The sequence below is a fragment of the Nuphar pumila genome, chromosome 12, assembly GCF_984573655.1.
Source record: "Nuphar pumila chromosome 12, dmNupPumi1.hap1.1, whole genome shotgun sequence".
Lineage (NCBI taxonomy): Eukaryota > Viridiplantae > Streptophyta > Magnoliopsida > Nymphaeales > Nymphaeaceae > Nuphar > Nuphar pumila.
The window spans coordinates 21,520,611-21,537,165 of record NC_143260.1 but is presented as its reverse complement, the minus strand read 5'-3'; the positions used below and the strand labels follow the sequence as shown (position 1 = coordinate 21,537,165).

Below are 16,555 nucleotides of genomic sequence, written 5' to 3'. Positions count from 1 at the left end.
TTGGGACATTACAATACATTCAAATAACATAACCACCTACAATAACCACTCTAAAAAAACAATTACCCATAATAACCAACAAAAAAATATTGAATATTGAATAAAAGACAAGCAAACAAACATAAATTAACTACAACACAAACATATATTTATAAACCTTAAATAATAAATATGATCCCAAATATTAAATAAAACACAAAAAACATCCACAAGAACAATCAAACACAAATATATATGAGGCTATTAAATGCTCATATCTACAAAACAAAAATCAGAATGAAATATAACAATATGAATAAATATATTATTCGTATAGAACTCAACTTTTGACCTAATTGAAAAAGTCAATGAGAAAGATGATACCACAACCTCGATGCAATGCAACAATAAAATTTCACGAGACTCACCGCAAGGGGAGAGAAAAAAATGCTTAAGATTCTAGAGGGTTACGATTATTTCTAGAAACAAAAAAAAAAGAGAAACAAAATGAACAAAAATATTTTATATATGATTTAGCAAAGCATGCGAAATTATGCCGGTTCGCATGTCAAAAATTTGCATAGATCAATATGTATTTTCAGATCTCTTAGAAAATCACATATTTAAGAGAAAATTGCATATTTGAGAGAAACTTTGCATATTTAGAAAGAACTTCATATATTTGTAATAACTTCGCATATTTAGAGTAACTCCACATATTTAGAGTATAATTATACTCAAGTATTTGCAAAGTTTTAAGGTTCGAGTTTAAAAGAAAGTTCACAAATATTATTATGCGAACTTAGTGATGTCTACAAAGAAAAAACAGAGTTTGTGATACCCGACGTGCGTAGCGATATATCACGCAAACTTCATGAGTTTTGCACATGCGAAGGGTTAAAACGTTCTAACAAAATTAGCTATTTACGGTTTTATCATTGGACAAATTTTGGCAAATTATAGAGTTTTTAGGAAAACACATAATTACAGTCATTTTTGGTTTATTTTATATAACAGGATGGTTGGAAGGATTTATCATCTGTTCAGGAAATTGCTTTCTGTTGAACATGAGCCCTAAGATGAAAAGGAGTGAACATCTTAATGCACGCAATCTCCAAATAACAAATAAGAGAACAAAATTGAGCATGAAAGATCCAGAAAAGCCACCTTAAAGGGTACATATAACTTATTGTAAAATAGGTTTTTGTGTGACAAAGTCCAAAAGATCCAATTAGCTTAACAGAACTCAGGCCAATTAAAATCTCAAATCTGTAACCCCAGATACAACCTCCAGAACCAAGATCAAATCACCCCAGACAAAGCATATTCAACATACCTGAATCTGAGTCTGACAGCCTGACTCCCCAAAAGATAAATCAGAGAGAAAATACAGGTATCGAGACTTTGATTTTTCACACACTCAATTTAAAGATTACATTTCTCCTTATAGATAGTCTTTTACAACTCACATATTATCAGCACATATATTTACAACAATCTTCAATCGTCAGCAGTTTTCCACAACAAATGTCACATGGGTAGGTCCAGATTCAGCAAGGTATGAGGAAATTGTATTCTCGATCACCAGTGTCCAAATAACAAAGGTTCAATGCTTATTGGATGGTCACCTCACCTGCATGTCTAGAAAAGGTAGGCAAGTTTCCCATGTATAAATGAGAGAATGAAAGAACCAGATCAAAATATTTACTTAATGGATTCAGCATTTTTGGATCACTCTATCTACTATTGTTGTAGACTTGATTGCATCCTCCCCCAGAGAGAACAAAAGTCGGGCAGCTTCGGGTGAACATGGGAAGCACGTTTAAATGAGCTCTCCCTAGATGTTGATATACTGCTTGAAACAGGGAGTTTAACATCTGCTCCGTCACTATCTGGTTACAGTCTTGAGTGCAGGCCTTTCTTGTGAAACTGGAACTGGTTTGGGAAGCTGGCTTCCCTTACTGACACCAGAGTCTGAGGAAGATGCTACTTCATCCAACTGACCAATAAATCTTGATCCTCTCCTGGTTGTTGGCTGCAATAAAGGATCAGCACTATTTGTGATCTTTTCAGAAGTGCCAATGTTACTGTGCCTACTGCCCGTGTGTTGACGTACAGTAGTATCTGCGTCGACAGGTTCATCGCTGCCTGAATCAAAAGAGCGGGGAGATGCTCTGGTGCTGTTGGCTCCTCTACTTTGCACCTCAAGAAAGGACTTCTGTTGGCTTTCTCTATACGCTTTGTGACTGGTTTCTGAGATTACAGTCTTGGTTATTGACTTTGATTGTTCTTCAGCTCGTGAAACAAGAGGACATTCAGAAGGTTTGCTTTGCATGCTAACAGTGGAGCTGACAGAAACTGGCATGTCACACTCGCTAGTATCACTTTTCAACTGCCATCGAAGATTGCCTGAAAGGGTAGTCCTGCAAGAATGCTCACCATCCTTACCTTGGAGATTATGTTCCTTCCCACACTTCCTCGCAATCTTTTGGTGCATGGGGTCCTCAGAATGGACATATTCATTGCCATCTGAATCAGCATGACCGTTGGTGGGCCTCAATCTATTCATTTGCCTCTTTTTCTCAGCAGGAGATTCCTTCCTTTCAGATGTATCCTGATCCTCTTCCAAACTGCTCGAATACTTGTATGGGCTAGAAATTTCAGGTTCATCATCTAAAATGGTGCTCTTACTTGTGATACCATCACTTGCATAAATGTCAGGGGGCTTTACATAGGGAGGACATATATAGCCCTGCCTTCTCCTTCTCAAACGGCTTATCCTTTCAAATTTGAGACTGGGTGAACTATCAGACCCTGAGTTTACTGAAGGTTCTGAACCTCCAGTTTCAGTGGAAGAAGTTGGAATGCTGAATCGGTCTAAATGATCAACTTGCTCAGAAGATGCTTCTGATGATGACAAAGGTCGCCGGTCTTCAATTTTTGTCACAGATGTTGATGAGACCGTACTAGATGCTTCTCCTGCATTGGGAGCAAAAGTGGCAACGTCATGTTCAACAGTCTCATCCTCCAAGTCTAAACTAGCACTCTCTGAACCCGAGTCATCAAAAAATGCTGCATAGTCATCAGCTGATATAGGTTGTAAAGTTTCTCCTCCTGACTTTCCTCGTTCTACACCAACGGAAGATACAGAGAAATGCTGATTGGAATTGCCACCCTCAGTCTTGATGTCAGTAGATTTGCCGTCATCGAAATGAGACACACTCAATCTTTTATTGATACTTCCTTCTCCATGAAGACTGTCCCTCTTACCTGCATCACTTTGCCATTTCTTGTTCATAGTGTCTCTCTCAGCATAGCTGTTTGGAGAATGCTCTTCAACTCTTTGCATGCTAGCAACTGTTGATGCATCATCATGAGAAGATGCATTCAACCCTGATGAACCAGATCCATCAGATCTTGACCTAGGACTTTCATGGTCATATCCTTTTCTTTCTGTAGGCTGCTGTTTTTTTCTAAGCTCATGGGTAAGTCCCTCTTGTCTCTGAGAGAGAGTTTGGGTAGCATGGAAATTTTCAGGTGGATATTCATTTTTCTTCACTGGGCCCTCTTCAAAACGTTCATTCATCTTAGGGCAAGGTAATTCTACAGGTCCATTACCTTTGTTACTGTAAACTGATTCATGTGATTCTGTGTACCTTGACGTCCTCTCACGGCTAGACAGTTCTACAACAGCCCGTGCAGCAATACTTGCTCTCTCTGCAAATTCAGCAGCTACATTTGCTGCTGCAATTGCATCCGTGAAACCCATATAATTTTTCTCTAATGAAATACTATCATCCTTATGCTGTGAATCCATAAATGGAACAGATATATTTTCTGCATAAATAAAGAACATAATTCGCACATGCAGTCAAAAAAATCAGCCAATTAGATGAGGAAAAACATGAGAAAGATGAGCTATATATACAAGTTGAAAATAAATGCATTTTAAATTGCAGTAGCAACTAGCCTAGTTGAGTTACAAGTGATTAGAGAGTTTTAAAATATGGTATCTGCACGCATTTGAATACCCTCCTTTTGTAGGAAGGGAACATATTATCCTGGTCGGGGGGGGGGGGGGGGGGGCTGAGATAAGATTAAGTGTAGCTTTAAGAAAGATAGAGAATTTACTATGGACTTCCTGGCTAATTGAAAGCTTTTGTACGATCAAGCATAGCTCAAAAGATAGTGTTCAACCAATAAACATCTGATAGGAGGCATACTGCTCTACCCATGTTGGGTCCATGTTAGATACTTTGTTGTCCAATATGCTAAAATGTATCGAAATTCAACAAATAAAAGAAAAAAAACACATTTCACACCTGGAATCCTTGATTCAGTTTCTGATGAAGCCTTAGCTTTTGAAATGCCAGGATCAGAGGCACTCGTTACACTGGGAACGCTGAGAAGCTCGTCGCATATCTCAGCAACACTCGTAAATTCAGTTAGACCATCCTGCACAATCAAATAAAAAAGCTAAACTGGCAGCCATCTAATTCAAATTTACGATATTAAGTGATCTTTCATCATATCTTACAAGCTTTTCCTCGAAAAGATCTGAAACTTGCTCTTCAACTGCACTAGAATCCCAATCAACATTATGCTCTTTTGCAATTGCAGCCAAGATCTTTAATTTTGTCTGACCATCTGGTGGTCTAGCAGACAACTTAGCAATGACCTGGATATATACAACGTAACATGAACATGGTGCTGAACCAACACTAACAAGAACGTAAATTGCACTACAAGCCTTCTTTCCCAGGTCACAGTATTTTTCTTCTTTTCCAACAACTAACAGTAACTTGTTTTAGTAATATGTCAAATGTATGGCTTCTGATAGAACTTACTGTGTGATTCACGCGACATCCTGCACGAAGTTCCACAGCTGCAATAATGAAGTTCTTCCCATATTTTTCTGCAAAATGTCTACTTATGGCTACAAGTTCTTGTATATCAACACACTTTGGGGATGCAAACACTATGCTGGAGATTGCTTCTTCCAAGTCATTGGGGCAATATCTGCAGAAATTAGGAATAATTAACATGAAAATATTGCAGTCAATTTAACCAATACATTATACAATCTCATTTTGTACTTATGTCCAAGACAAGAGTATTGAAACTTGGCATAAAATACTTGGACATGCAAATTACTCAAAAATGTATCTTTTTCCTTTTGGGAACAAATTTTATAAAGAAAAAGATATGAATGGTAAAGATTGTATTTTTGGGAAAATGAAGTGTATTCCCTTTCCAACCAAAACTTTTATTTCAACAAGACCATTTGAATTGGTGCACTCGAATGTATGGGGTCCATCTCTGGTTATGTCTAAAGGTGATTATTCATATTAATCGATGACTTTACTAAATATGTGTGGATTTATTTTCTTAATCTTAAATTAGAAGTTTTCTCCTTTTTTAAAGAATTTTATATAAAAATTAAAAATCAATTTCAAAGTAATATCTATATTCTTAGATTCGATTTGGTAGGAGAATACTTATCTAATGATTTTCAATTATCTTAAGCAAAATGGAATTTGTCATCAAAGATCATGTCCTAGAACACCTAAACAAAACGAACTAGCGGAAATAAAACATAGGTATATTATAGAAACTGCTAGAACATTACTTTATTTCTAAAAATATCCCTAAAAATTTTTGGGCCGAAGCCATTTTAACCTCTACTTATTTAATAAATCGTATGCTATCATCCAATTTGAAAAATATCTCTCCTTATGAAAAAAATTTCAACATGACACCTGAGTCCTGACTTCAATCGCCTATGTATTTTCGGTTGCAAATGCTTTGTACTTTTATATAAAAGAGATAAGTTGTCTCCAAAAGCGATTGAATGTGTTTTTCTTGAATACGGTGAAAATAAAAAAGAATATAGATGCTTTGATTTCCAAAATAACAAACTTTATGTTTCCAAAGATGTGACCTTTTTAGAAGATGAAAATAGTTTTGAAAATCTTGATAAGCAAGATGAAATTGACTATATGTTTTTGTATGAACTTTTTCCTACAGAAGATATGCATATTAATGATGATTCTTTGAATCATTTTGAACAAATAGATGATACACATCATGACAACTCTAATATTGAAGCATCACCAAGTAGTGATGAAATTGTTGATAAAAACTTTCAAGTTTATACCCGGCGTGAGCACACTAAACCTATTAGTGCCTTAGAAAAATTCTCTCAAAATAATGAATCTCTAGAAGAAACCTGTCTTAGACGATCTACTAGAGAATCAATTCCACCAAATAGGTTTGTGTCATATGAAACACTAACACTTAATTATAGGGCTTGCTTAATAGCTTTACACTCCCATCATGAGCCCACAGATTATAATCAAACCAAAAATATACTACATTTGATTGAAGCTATGCATATAGAATTAGATACTCTTAACAAAGCTAACACTTGGGAAATAGTTAAACTTTCTCCAAACAAGAAACTTATTGGATGCCGGTGGGTTTTTAAAATTAAAACTAAAAGTGATGGAACTTTAGAACATTATAAAGCAGGATTAATAGCTAAAGGCTATTCACAAGAATATGGTATTGACTATGAGGAAACCTTTGCACCCGTGGCTAAAATGACTAGTGTTAGGACCCTAATAGCTATGACATCAACTAAAAAATGGTCTATATTAAGGTTTTAAAACCCGTGACTCGGGACTCGACTTGTTCTTTATTGACTCGTGACTCAGCGGGTCAACTCGGTGACTCGGACCGGGTTTTGTTAACTTTTGATTTGACCTAATTACTAGTGACTAGTAAAAATATATAAAGGTTTGTCATTTAAATTGTCATTACTAGTGACAAACAACAAAACATATGACCTAGACATTGGAAATTATAGGAATATGCCCCTAATAAATCGCCTCAACATGTTTCCTATGAAGGATTTCCAAAAGTATAAGTACATTAAAGCCTGTAATACAAGTAGGAATATAGATTATTTTGCAATTTGCAAGTCAATTGAATGATTAGCACTAGTTAATACAGAACAAGGACCATGAATTGAATTTGGCCTTTTATGGATCATAAATCCTGAATTTGTGGTCTTTATCATCGTCACAAACACCACAAAACAACATTGCCAAGCCTTATTGCATCTATATGAATTAGCCTTTAGAACATTGTCTTAACATAGATACCAGGCTGATGAAATTTGAAATCATGAATATAATTGATAGATTTTAAGAGCATAACTTTGGGTAAAAAACTAAAAAAAAAAGAATTTCAATCTTATATGTTTCCAATGAAGTTTTTTATTCATTCTAATGTTGTGTGCTTCTTAGCAAATATAATAAACACATCTGATAATTTTCATATGCACTAAATGTGAGATAATTTTCATATGCACCAATAAACACATCCGAAAAAAGAAAAAAGTGCCCAAAACTCGCCCGAGTCAACCCGAGTTTTTGCAAAACGAGTTTACCTTGCCGGGTTGACTCATTGGAGGGCCGAGCCGAGTCACCGAGTTGACTTAGCGAGTTTTAAAACCTTGGTCTATATATCAATTGGATGTTAAAAATGCCTTCCTTAATGAAAACCTAAATAAAGAAGTCTATATGGATCCTCCGTCAGGATTTAACATTGAACAAGGAAAAACTCTTAAACTTTTAAAAGCTTTATATGGTCTTAAGAAGGCTCTCAAGGCTCGGTATGATAGATTTAGTAATGTCATGACTATGCTGGGTTTTTGTTCATATTATACTGACACTGCTCTCTTTATGAAAAATGCAGGAACTAGTATTGTTATTCTTCTACTCTATGTAGATGATATGATTATAACAGATAATGATCAAATTGGTATTTGTAATGTTAAAAATATATTAAAAATTAATTTTGATATGTTTGACTTAGGATTCTTGAGATATTTTTTAGGAATTGAAGTTATATATTCTTCCCATGGATATATACTCTAAAATGAAACTTGTTGTAGATATATGCTCTAAGTTTGGAATTTCAAATGATAAGCAGGTGGAAACTCCTGAAGTGATCAATGCTAAACTAAGATTGGAGGATGGGACTCTTATAAAGGATCCCAGATCCTACAGACAACTCATTGGGTCTCTCACCTATCTGACTATTACTAGACTAAACATTGCTCATGCCATTCACTCTACTAGCCAGTTTCAGCATGCTCCTACAACTGTCCATATGAGTGTTGTACTAAGAATCGTCAGATACCTTAAAAATACCATCGCTAAAGAGTTATTTCTATCTTCATCCTCTTCATTAAATTTACATGCTTATACTGATGCTGATTGGGAGGAAACCCTAATGATAGAATCTCAGCTATTGTCTTTTTAAGAGATTCTCTGATTGCCTGGAGATGCAAGAAGCAGCAAAAAGTCTTGTTGTCCTCTAATGAAGTTGAATACTGGGCTATGACAACTACCACTATGGAACTTATTTGGTTACGCAGTCTTCTCAAATATATGGGTGTCGATATCTCCGGTCCTTCAAAGTTATGCTGTGATAACAAAAGTGCAATTTACATTGTCAGTAATCACATATTTCATGAGTGCACCAAACATATAGAGATGGAATGTCACTATGTACGTGATGAATATCTGAGAGGAACGATTACCATGTCATATGTCACATCAGAATATCAGTTGGTGGACTTCTTTACTAAAGCACTTCCTGCTCCCCCGTTTTATTTTTCTTCTTGGCAAACTTTCAGTCATCTCCCTGTAAAGTTAGAGGGGTGTTAAAATATATGTATAAATATATATAATACTTGATAGGGGTATTTTGGTCATTTCACATAGTTATTTCTAAAAACAACTATTATAATAAGTAGTTTATTTTTTATCTTTTTTTCTTTTTTTTCTTTTTGTATTTAATATACATTGGGGGTCCCACACCATAGTCGTTGGGACCCCCAATGGTCATAAATATGACTATTGGGGGCTCCCAACGACTAGATGTGGGAGCCCCCAATGGCTTCCTTTTTCACTCTTTCTTTGTGTATAAATAGGGGTGTTTCCCCCTTCTAATTCTTAAGCTTTTTAGAGCGCCTCTTCAATAAAGATATTTTCTTTTATTTATAGCCCTTTGAGGCTTGTATTATCCCATAGTGGACTTCTCTCATATCTCTCTCTTGTGCTTTTGTAGTTGTCCATTATTGGACATTGTGAATGCATTGGCATTCTCATTTTTATTTTGGCATACTTCGTTACAATCACTACTTGGTGATGTTTCAATATTAGAATATTCATGATTTATATCATTTATAACTTCATAATGATTCAAAGCATGTATATCTTCCCTTGGGGAGAGATCATACAAAAACATAGAGTCAATTTCCTCCTTATCCTATTCTTCAAAACCATTTTCATCTTCTAAGAATGTCACATCTTTGGGAACATAAAGTTTGTTATTTTTTAAATTAAAGCATCTATATCATTTTTTATTTTCACCATATCCAATGAAAACACATTCAATTGCTTTTGGAGATAACTTATCTTTTTTATGTAAAAACACAAAACATTTACAACAAAAAATTCGCAAACGATTGAAGTCTGATATTATTTTGAGAAGTTTTTCGTAAGGAGAGATATTTTTCAAAGTGAATGATGGCATTCAATTTATTAAATAAGTAGAAGTTAAAATGGCTTAAACCCAAAAAAAAATTTGGAATATTTTTAGAAACAAGTAATGTTCTAGCGGTTTCTACTATATGCCTATGTTTTCTTTTCGATAGCCCATTTTGTTGTGGTGTTCTAGAGCAAGATCTTTGATGACAAATTTTATTTAGTTTTAACTAATTTTAAAAATCATTAGATAGATATTCCCCACTCGAATCCGATCTAAGAATAGATATATTGCTTTGAAACTGATTCTTAACTTTCATGTAAAATTCTTTAAAGAATGAGAAAACTTCTGATTTAAGATTAAGAAAATAGACCCATACATATCTACTAAAATCATCAATAAAAGTCACATAATACGAGTAACCACCTTTAGACATGATCGAAAAAGGACTCCACACATCTGAGTGCACCAATTCAAAAGGTCTTATTGAGACAAAGGTTCTATTTGAAAATGGAATAGATTTCATTTTCCCAAGAATACAATCTTTGCAAGTCATATCTTTTTCATTACAAAATTTGTTCCCAAAAAGAAAAAGATATATTTTAGAATAACTTGGATGTCCAAGTCTTTTATGCCAAGTTTCAATACCCTTATCTTGTACATAAGTACAAAAAGAGTTTAAAAGAAGAGACAAACAATCCATAAAGAGTAAAGATCCCCCTTCCTATGGCCTTGCCTAATCCGGTTCCCGGACCGGAGATCCTGCACAAAGCAATCATTAGATGAGAAAGATATTTTACATCCATGATCGGTAATTTGAGAAACGAAAAAAATGTTTAAATTTAGTTTGGAAACGACTCTAACTTTTGGAACAAAATTTTTTTGAGAATTTTTAGAATCTAATGTTCCTATACTCTTAATTTTCAAAAAGGTTCCATCGGCCGTAGAAACATAAGATAAATTTGAATTGGTGCATATATTGGTTAAGGCATTTTCATAGGGAGTCGTATGGAAAGATGCTTCTGAATTTAGAATACAAGAATACGTATCGGGTGAAAATGCGGAGGCAATGGCAACACTGTTAAAATACGATGATCTCCAGGTTCACCTGTGCAAGAAAAGAGAAAACACGATAATGGGAAAGAGGCTGCAGAAAAACAACACGTTTAAGTGGTCAACGTGTTTTCATTGTATTAGGGTATGAGTATTTAACTAATACATACTTTTAGGGTACAAAAATACCCTTTAATAACAAAAAGAATTACAACACTATGTTTGGATCTGGATCCGATCTGGTACAAAGGTCAGGTCCAGTCACTTCTTTTCAGCCTCCCTCAAGTTGTGCATGGTCTTGAACCATGAACAACTTGCTTTTCAGAAACCAGAATTTGTCCTTTGTGAGCCCTTTGGTGAAAATATCCACAACTTGCTCATCGGTTCGCACAAACATAGGCTCAATCTCCTTTTCTTCAACATTTTTCCTGACGAAATGTTGATCTATCTCAATGTGCTTGGCTCGACTGTGATAGATGAGGTTAAAAGACATATTAATGGCACTTTGATTATCACACAACAGAAGTGATCGAGCAATCGGTTCTCCCATCTCTGCTAGGAGATGTCTTATCCATGTAGCCTCAGCAGTGGCAGCAGCCATCGATCTATATTCAGTCTCTGTACTCGACCTAGCAACCGCCTTTTGTTTTCTACTGCTCTAAGACACCATGTTTGACCCAATGAAGCTATAATAACCAAATACTGACCGTCGTTCATCTGGGTCACCCGCCCAATCAGCATCAGCATAAATAATGATTTCATGGCCATCTTGATTTGATTCACTTTTCTTGTACACCAGGCCATCACCAACTGTACCTTTTAAATATCATAGTATTCGCTTAACTGCCTCCATGTGCGATGTATGAGGTTCATGCATAAACCTTGATACCTGTTTAACTGAATACACTATGTTAGGTCTAGTAAAAGTTAGGTATTGCAGCATGCCAATTATGTTGTGATACCTAGTCGGATCCTCATATAAATCTCCTTCTTTAGAACTCAGTTTCTGATAGATGATACTGGGAGTTGCTAATGGCTTACAATCTTTCATGCCTGCCCTACTAAGAATATCCATTGTGTATTTGTGTTGAGTAAGAGTAAGGGTATCACATATCTTATCAACTTCCACCCCAAGAAAATACCGCAGATCTCCCAAATCCTTCATTTTGAATATCTGATTTAATAACTTCTTTACTTCCTCAATATGACCTCTGCAGTTCCCTGTGATAATAATATCATCTACGTATATCAATAGAAGAGTGGTAACATCTCGTTCATTGTGAATGAATAATGAGTGATCTAGAAGAGACTGAGAGAAACCGTGCTTCTGTATTTCCAGTGAAAAACTCTCGAACCATGACCGAGAAGCTTGTTTCAATCCATAGAGTGCTCTTTTCAACTTGCATACATACTGATTGGCATCTTGTTCTGCGTACCCAATGGGTTGCTCCATATAAACTTCCTCTTTTACGTCACCATGTAAAAAGGCATTTTTTACATCTAGTTGGCTCAATGTCCATCCATGTTCAATGGCTAAACTCAAGACAATACGAATGGTCCCCATCTCAACAACATGACTGAAAGTTTCATCAAAGTCCTATCCTTGTTCTTGTGTGAACCCTTTAACTACAAGTCTAGCTTTATACCTTTCAATGCTCCCATCTGATTTATATTTTATCTTCTACACCCACTTTGACCCAACCACATTTCTATTTAGTGGTCTAGGCACAACTTCCCATGTACCACATTCATATAAGGCTTCTATTTCTTCATTCATCGCTTCGATCCATCTTCTGGAACTCGCAGCTTGATAGAATGTGAGAGGCTCATCTTCTTTATTTATGGACGTTAGGAACAGTTAAAAATCCAAAGAAAAAATTCTATAGCTTACCCACCCATCAAGCGGATGTCGGGTTCGGGTGGATCTCCTGACATCCAACATCTGTGGAGCGGAAGTAGAAGGACTAACATCTGTGCCAGGGATGGATGAGGGGCCTTTCTCACGCCGGGTGTAGACAATACCCTTATACCTTACTGGCTCTAAGTTTTGTGTAGTAACCTCTTCTGGTTGAGAGTCATCTGCTGATTCCTAACATACCTCTTCCTCCTGTAGGACAATCATCCCTAGTATTGGAGAAGAGTTCTGAATTTAACCATGGATAGTACACCTCAACACTGGGACTTGGAGTAGCAACATGAAGGTTTGGATTAGCAGGTTGATTGTCAAAATTCATCTCGTCAAACACGACATTTCTTGATATTTTGACATGTTTGCTTAATGGATCATAGCACCTATTCCTCTTGTAGTCTTCAGGATATCCCAAGAACCTGCACTTTAAGACTTTGTCCTGAAACTTATGTCTCAATGAACCATCGATATGAACATAGCAAATTGATCTAAACACACGTAATTCATGATAGTCGGGATGAACACCAAATAAGGAGAAAAATGGTGACCTATTTTCTAAAATGGTCATGGGCAGTCGATTTATCACATGGACTGTGGAGTGAAAAGCTTTTGTCCATAGGGTGATAGGGAGATTACTTTCATGCATCATGTTCATTGCACTCTCAACAATATGTTGATGCTTCCTCTCAGCAATCCCATTTTGTTGAGGTGTATGTGGGCAAGACACTCTTCTCTTTATCCCATTATGTTGAAGGAAACTAACAAAATCATTAAAAGAGAATTCACCTCCTCCATCACATTGGAAATTCAGAATGTTTGTAGAGAAATGATTTCTGACAAGGGAGTGAAATTTTTGGAACAATCCAAAAACTTCTGATTTGTGTTTCATAAAAAATATCCAAGTATAGCGTGAATAGCTATCAATGAAAATAAGGTAATATTTATTGCCAGAAACAGAAGCAATTGGGGCAGGACCCTAGACATCAGAACATATGACCTCAAAGGGCATTGAAGCTCTCTTATTGATTGAATTGAAAGGCAAAACACGACTCTTACATAAGTGACAACTAGGACACTTTGTATCACTGGCTTTTGGACTCAGACCGGACTTAGGAATGAAATTATTCAAGACAAGTTTTTCAATAAAATGACGACCACAATGACCCAAACGACTATGCCAAAGAGTTGACTTATTACATTCAGAAATGGCAAACACATAATCAGAAGAAACAAAAGATGGATGCTGATGAGGCTTCAAGGATGAACAGGCAGAATGAACTGAGAATGAGGGATCTTCTTGGAAGATGTACATGTTGCCTCGTCTCTTTCCCTCAGTGAATGTCTCCCTCATGCGAAGATCCTTGACATAAACAGAAGAGGGAGTAAATTCAACTGAGGCATTAACATCATCAACAAGTTTTGAGACAAAAACAATATTCTTCTGAATATTAGGAGCATGAATAACATTTGAAAGATTAAGAGAAGATTTGGACATGGGTATAATGACATTTCCAATATGTGAGATGGAGTGATGAGAACCATCTCCTGTGACTATGCTATTTTTTCCAACATAAGGAGTAAGATTCAAGAGCTTACCCGCATCACTCGAAACGTGGGTCGCAGCTCTGGAGTCAACGTACCAAATACCTTTATCATTTTGTTTCATGTTCAAGCCTGCCAAGGCTGCCAATAGCAACTCCTTTACTTCTCCATCCCTCTTAGCGTCTGTTTGTAGGGTTTTCCCTTTATTTTGAAGGTTGAACCAACAATTTGCTTTAATATGCCCTTTCTTATTGCATAGGAAGCAAGTAAGAATGAGTCTTTGTCCCTGTATATTGGGCGTTGGAAGCAAACCACGACCTCCAAAGGCATTTCTCCCTTGTCCTCCCCTTCCTCGAAAAGAAATTCCTCCTCTACCATAAGTCGGTTCGGTGGCCAGCACATCCTGAGTCCTGAATGCGCATGGGTGTCCTTAGAAAACCCTTTCAGGGTCATTTCATACTGCAGAAGCTTTGCACGAAGATCTTCAAATTTTGGAAGCTTTGGGAGACACAGCAAGGATATCACCAGAACATGATAATCTGACCCAAATCCACTCAAGGTCTGTTGCACCTTGTCTTTATCACTGACGAGACATCCTACAATAGCCAGCTGATCTGTGATGCCTTTCATTTTATTCAAGTACTCCATAATAGACATCAAATCTTTCTTCAACAATTGAAATTCTCGCTTGAGAAACATGATTCTCGCTTCAGAGATCTGCGAATATGTCTGAACTAGCTTGTCCCATAATTCTTTGGTTGAACAATCATCAGGAATGGCTACAAGAACTTCTTGTGAAAGTGTTGAGGTGATGTATGCCACTAATGCTTGATCTCTTTTCATCCAAGCAACATAATCCAGATTTTTTAGAAGAACAATAGATTGCGACCCTTTATCGTCCTGCTTTTCCTGTGAAGTGAACTCTGGAGGGGGTGAGACTGGTCCATTCAGATGACCAGAGAGATCCTGGCTCCTTGTAAAAAGAACAATATGCCTTTTCCAGGTCAAGAAATTTGAATGATTTAGCTTTTCAGAGACTAATTGGCTAATAAAGTTAGAGGAGAGGCCTGACTGTGGGAAAGTTGAGTCCATTGGAAGATATTATGGGAAGAAAGAAATTTCAAGAAAAAATTCTGAACCAAAATTTTAACTCATAAGAAACTCAGTTACTCGAATATTCTGTCCCCCCCCCCTTTTTTTTTGGTAGTATGACAGATATATTGTATTTGGGTATGATCAGAAAGAAAAACTGATCAACTAACTGAATATCAACATTAACGTAGTTCCAGATTAAGTAGAAAGACGAAACGAGAATATGAATACTTCAAGATAAAGAATATTGCAGACTAAGATAGCAGAAATATGAATTTCAGAGAGTATAATATTCAGATCGACAGTAAAGAAAACTGACTATCAACAGAAAATGGTTCCAGATTAGGCAAAAAATATAAAAGACAGGAATACGAGTATTTCGAGATAGCGATTATGCAAACTGAAGACTCACAAACATTAATTTTAGCAAGCATAGGATTCTGGTCGACTGCCAGAAATTGATCGATGTCTCTTCACGTCGAGAGACTCAAAAATGACGTCAAGAGACCCAAACGAGGACCATTTGGTTTTCGAATAGATTAACTGATTCTGAATCTCTAGAGATTCAGATCTGAAGAAGAAAGTAAATTGGTTCAGAACTGAAACCGAGGAGGAGGAGGAAGGAGACGCACAAATAAATCTGAATAAGAGGTAAGGGAAGGAAGATGTTGACGTTCTTACCAGATTTGAAAACAGAGAAGAAAAGCAGGAGAAGACGCAGAAATCGGGGTTGAGGAAAAAATCAGATCATCTTCTATCTGTGGTCATTCCTTCTGGAAAAACAATCCCAGGCCCAATTTAACACTGCTCTGATACCATGTTAAAATACGATGATCTCCAGGTTCACCTGTGCAAGAAAAGAGAAAACACGATAATGGGAAAGAGGTTGCAGAAAAACAATACATTAAAGTGTTCACCGTGTTTACATTGTATTATGGTATGAGTATTTAACTAATACATACTTTTAGGGTACAAAAATACCCTTTAATAACAAAAAGAATTACAACACTATGTTTGGATCTAGATCTGATCCGGTACAAAGGTCGGGTCCAGTCACTTCTTTTCAAGCACCCGATGTAGAAGAAGTTGCCTTGAGAATTTATTGAAGTGCCATGGATATTTATTTAAGTGTGCTTTAAGATCTTCACTCTTGCCTTCTTTCTTCTTGTGAATTGATTCTTAAATGAAATCAACATTATACTTGAAAGTTCTATTTAACTTTGGGCAAGCAGGTTCAATGTGACCTGGTTCATTACAATGATGACAAATAATAATTTTTCTTCCTCCACTATAGTTATTATTATTACTATAATTATTTTGCCTCCCAAAGTGTGAAGGCTTATAAGTATTGACATGGTTGTCGGGTTTAGATACAGCCAAGACTTCATCAAAACTCTTACTCATACCAAGACGAGTTTC

General features: G+C 36.2%; 1 protein-coding gene across 1 annotated transcript in view; it reads right to left on the bottom strand.

Annotated features, from left to right (window-relative positions):
* Positions 1-1,132: 1,132 nt before the first annotated feature.
* Positions 1,133-16,555, bottom strand: part of LOC149820259 (uncharacterized) — a 32,296-nt gene continuing 16,873 nt past the window's right edge. The window contains exons 4-7 of the mRNA XM_089983237.1: positions 4,827-4,998; positions 4,517-4,657; positions 4,302-4,434; positions 1,133-3,816 (exon numbers count right to left, since the gene is read on the bottom strand). Of these exons, the coding sequence (XP_089839363.1) occupies positions 1,868-3,816; positions 4,302-4,434; positions 4,517-4,657; positions 4,827-4,998 (2,395 nt within the window). The 3' untranslated portion in view covers positions 1,133-1,867. The remainder of the gene's footprint in view (positions 3,817-4,301; positions 4,435-4,516; positions 4,658-4,826; positions 4,999-16,555) is intronic.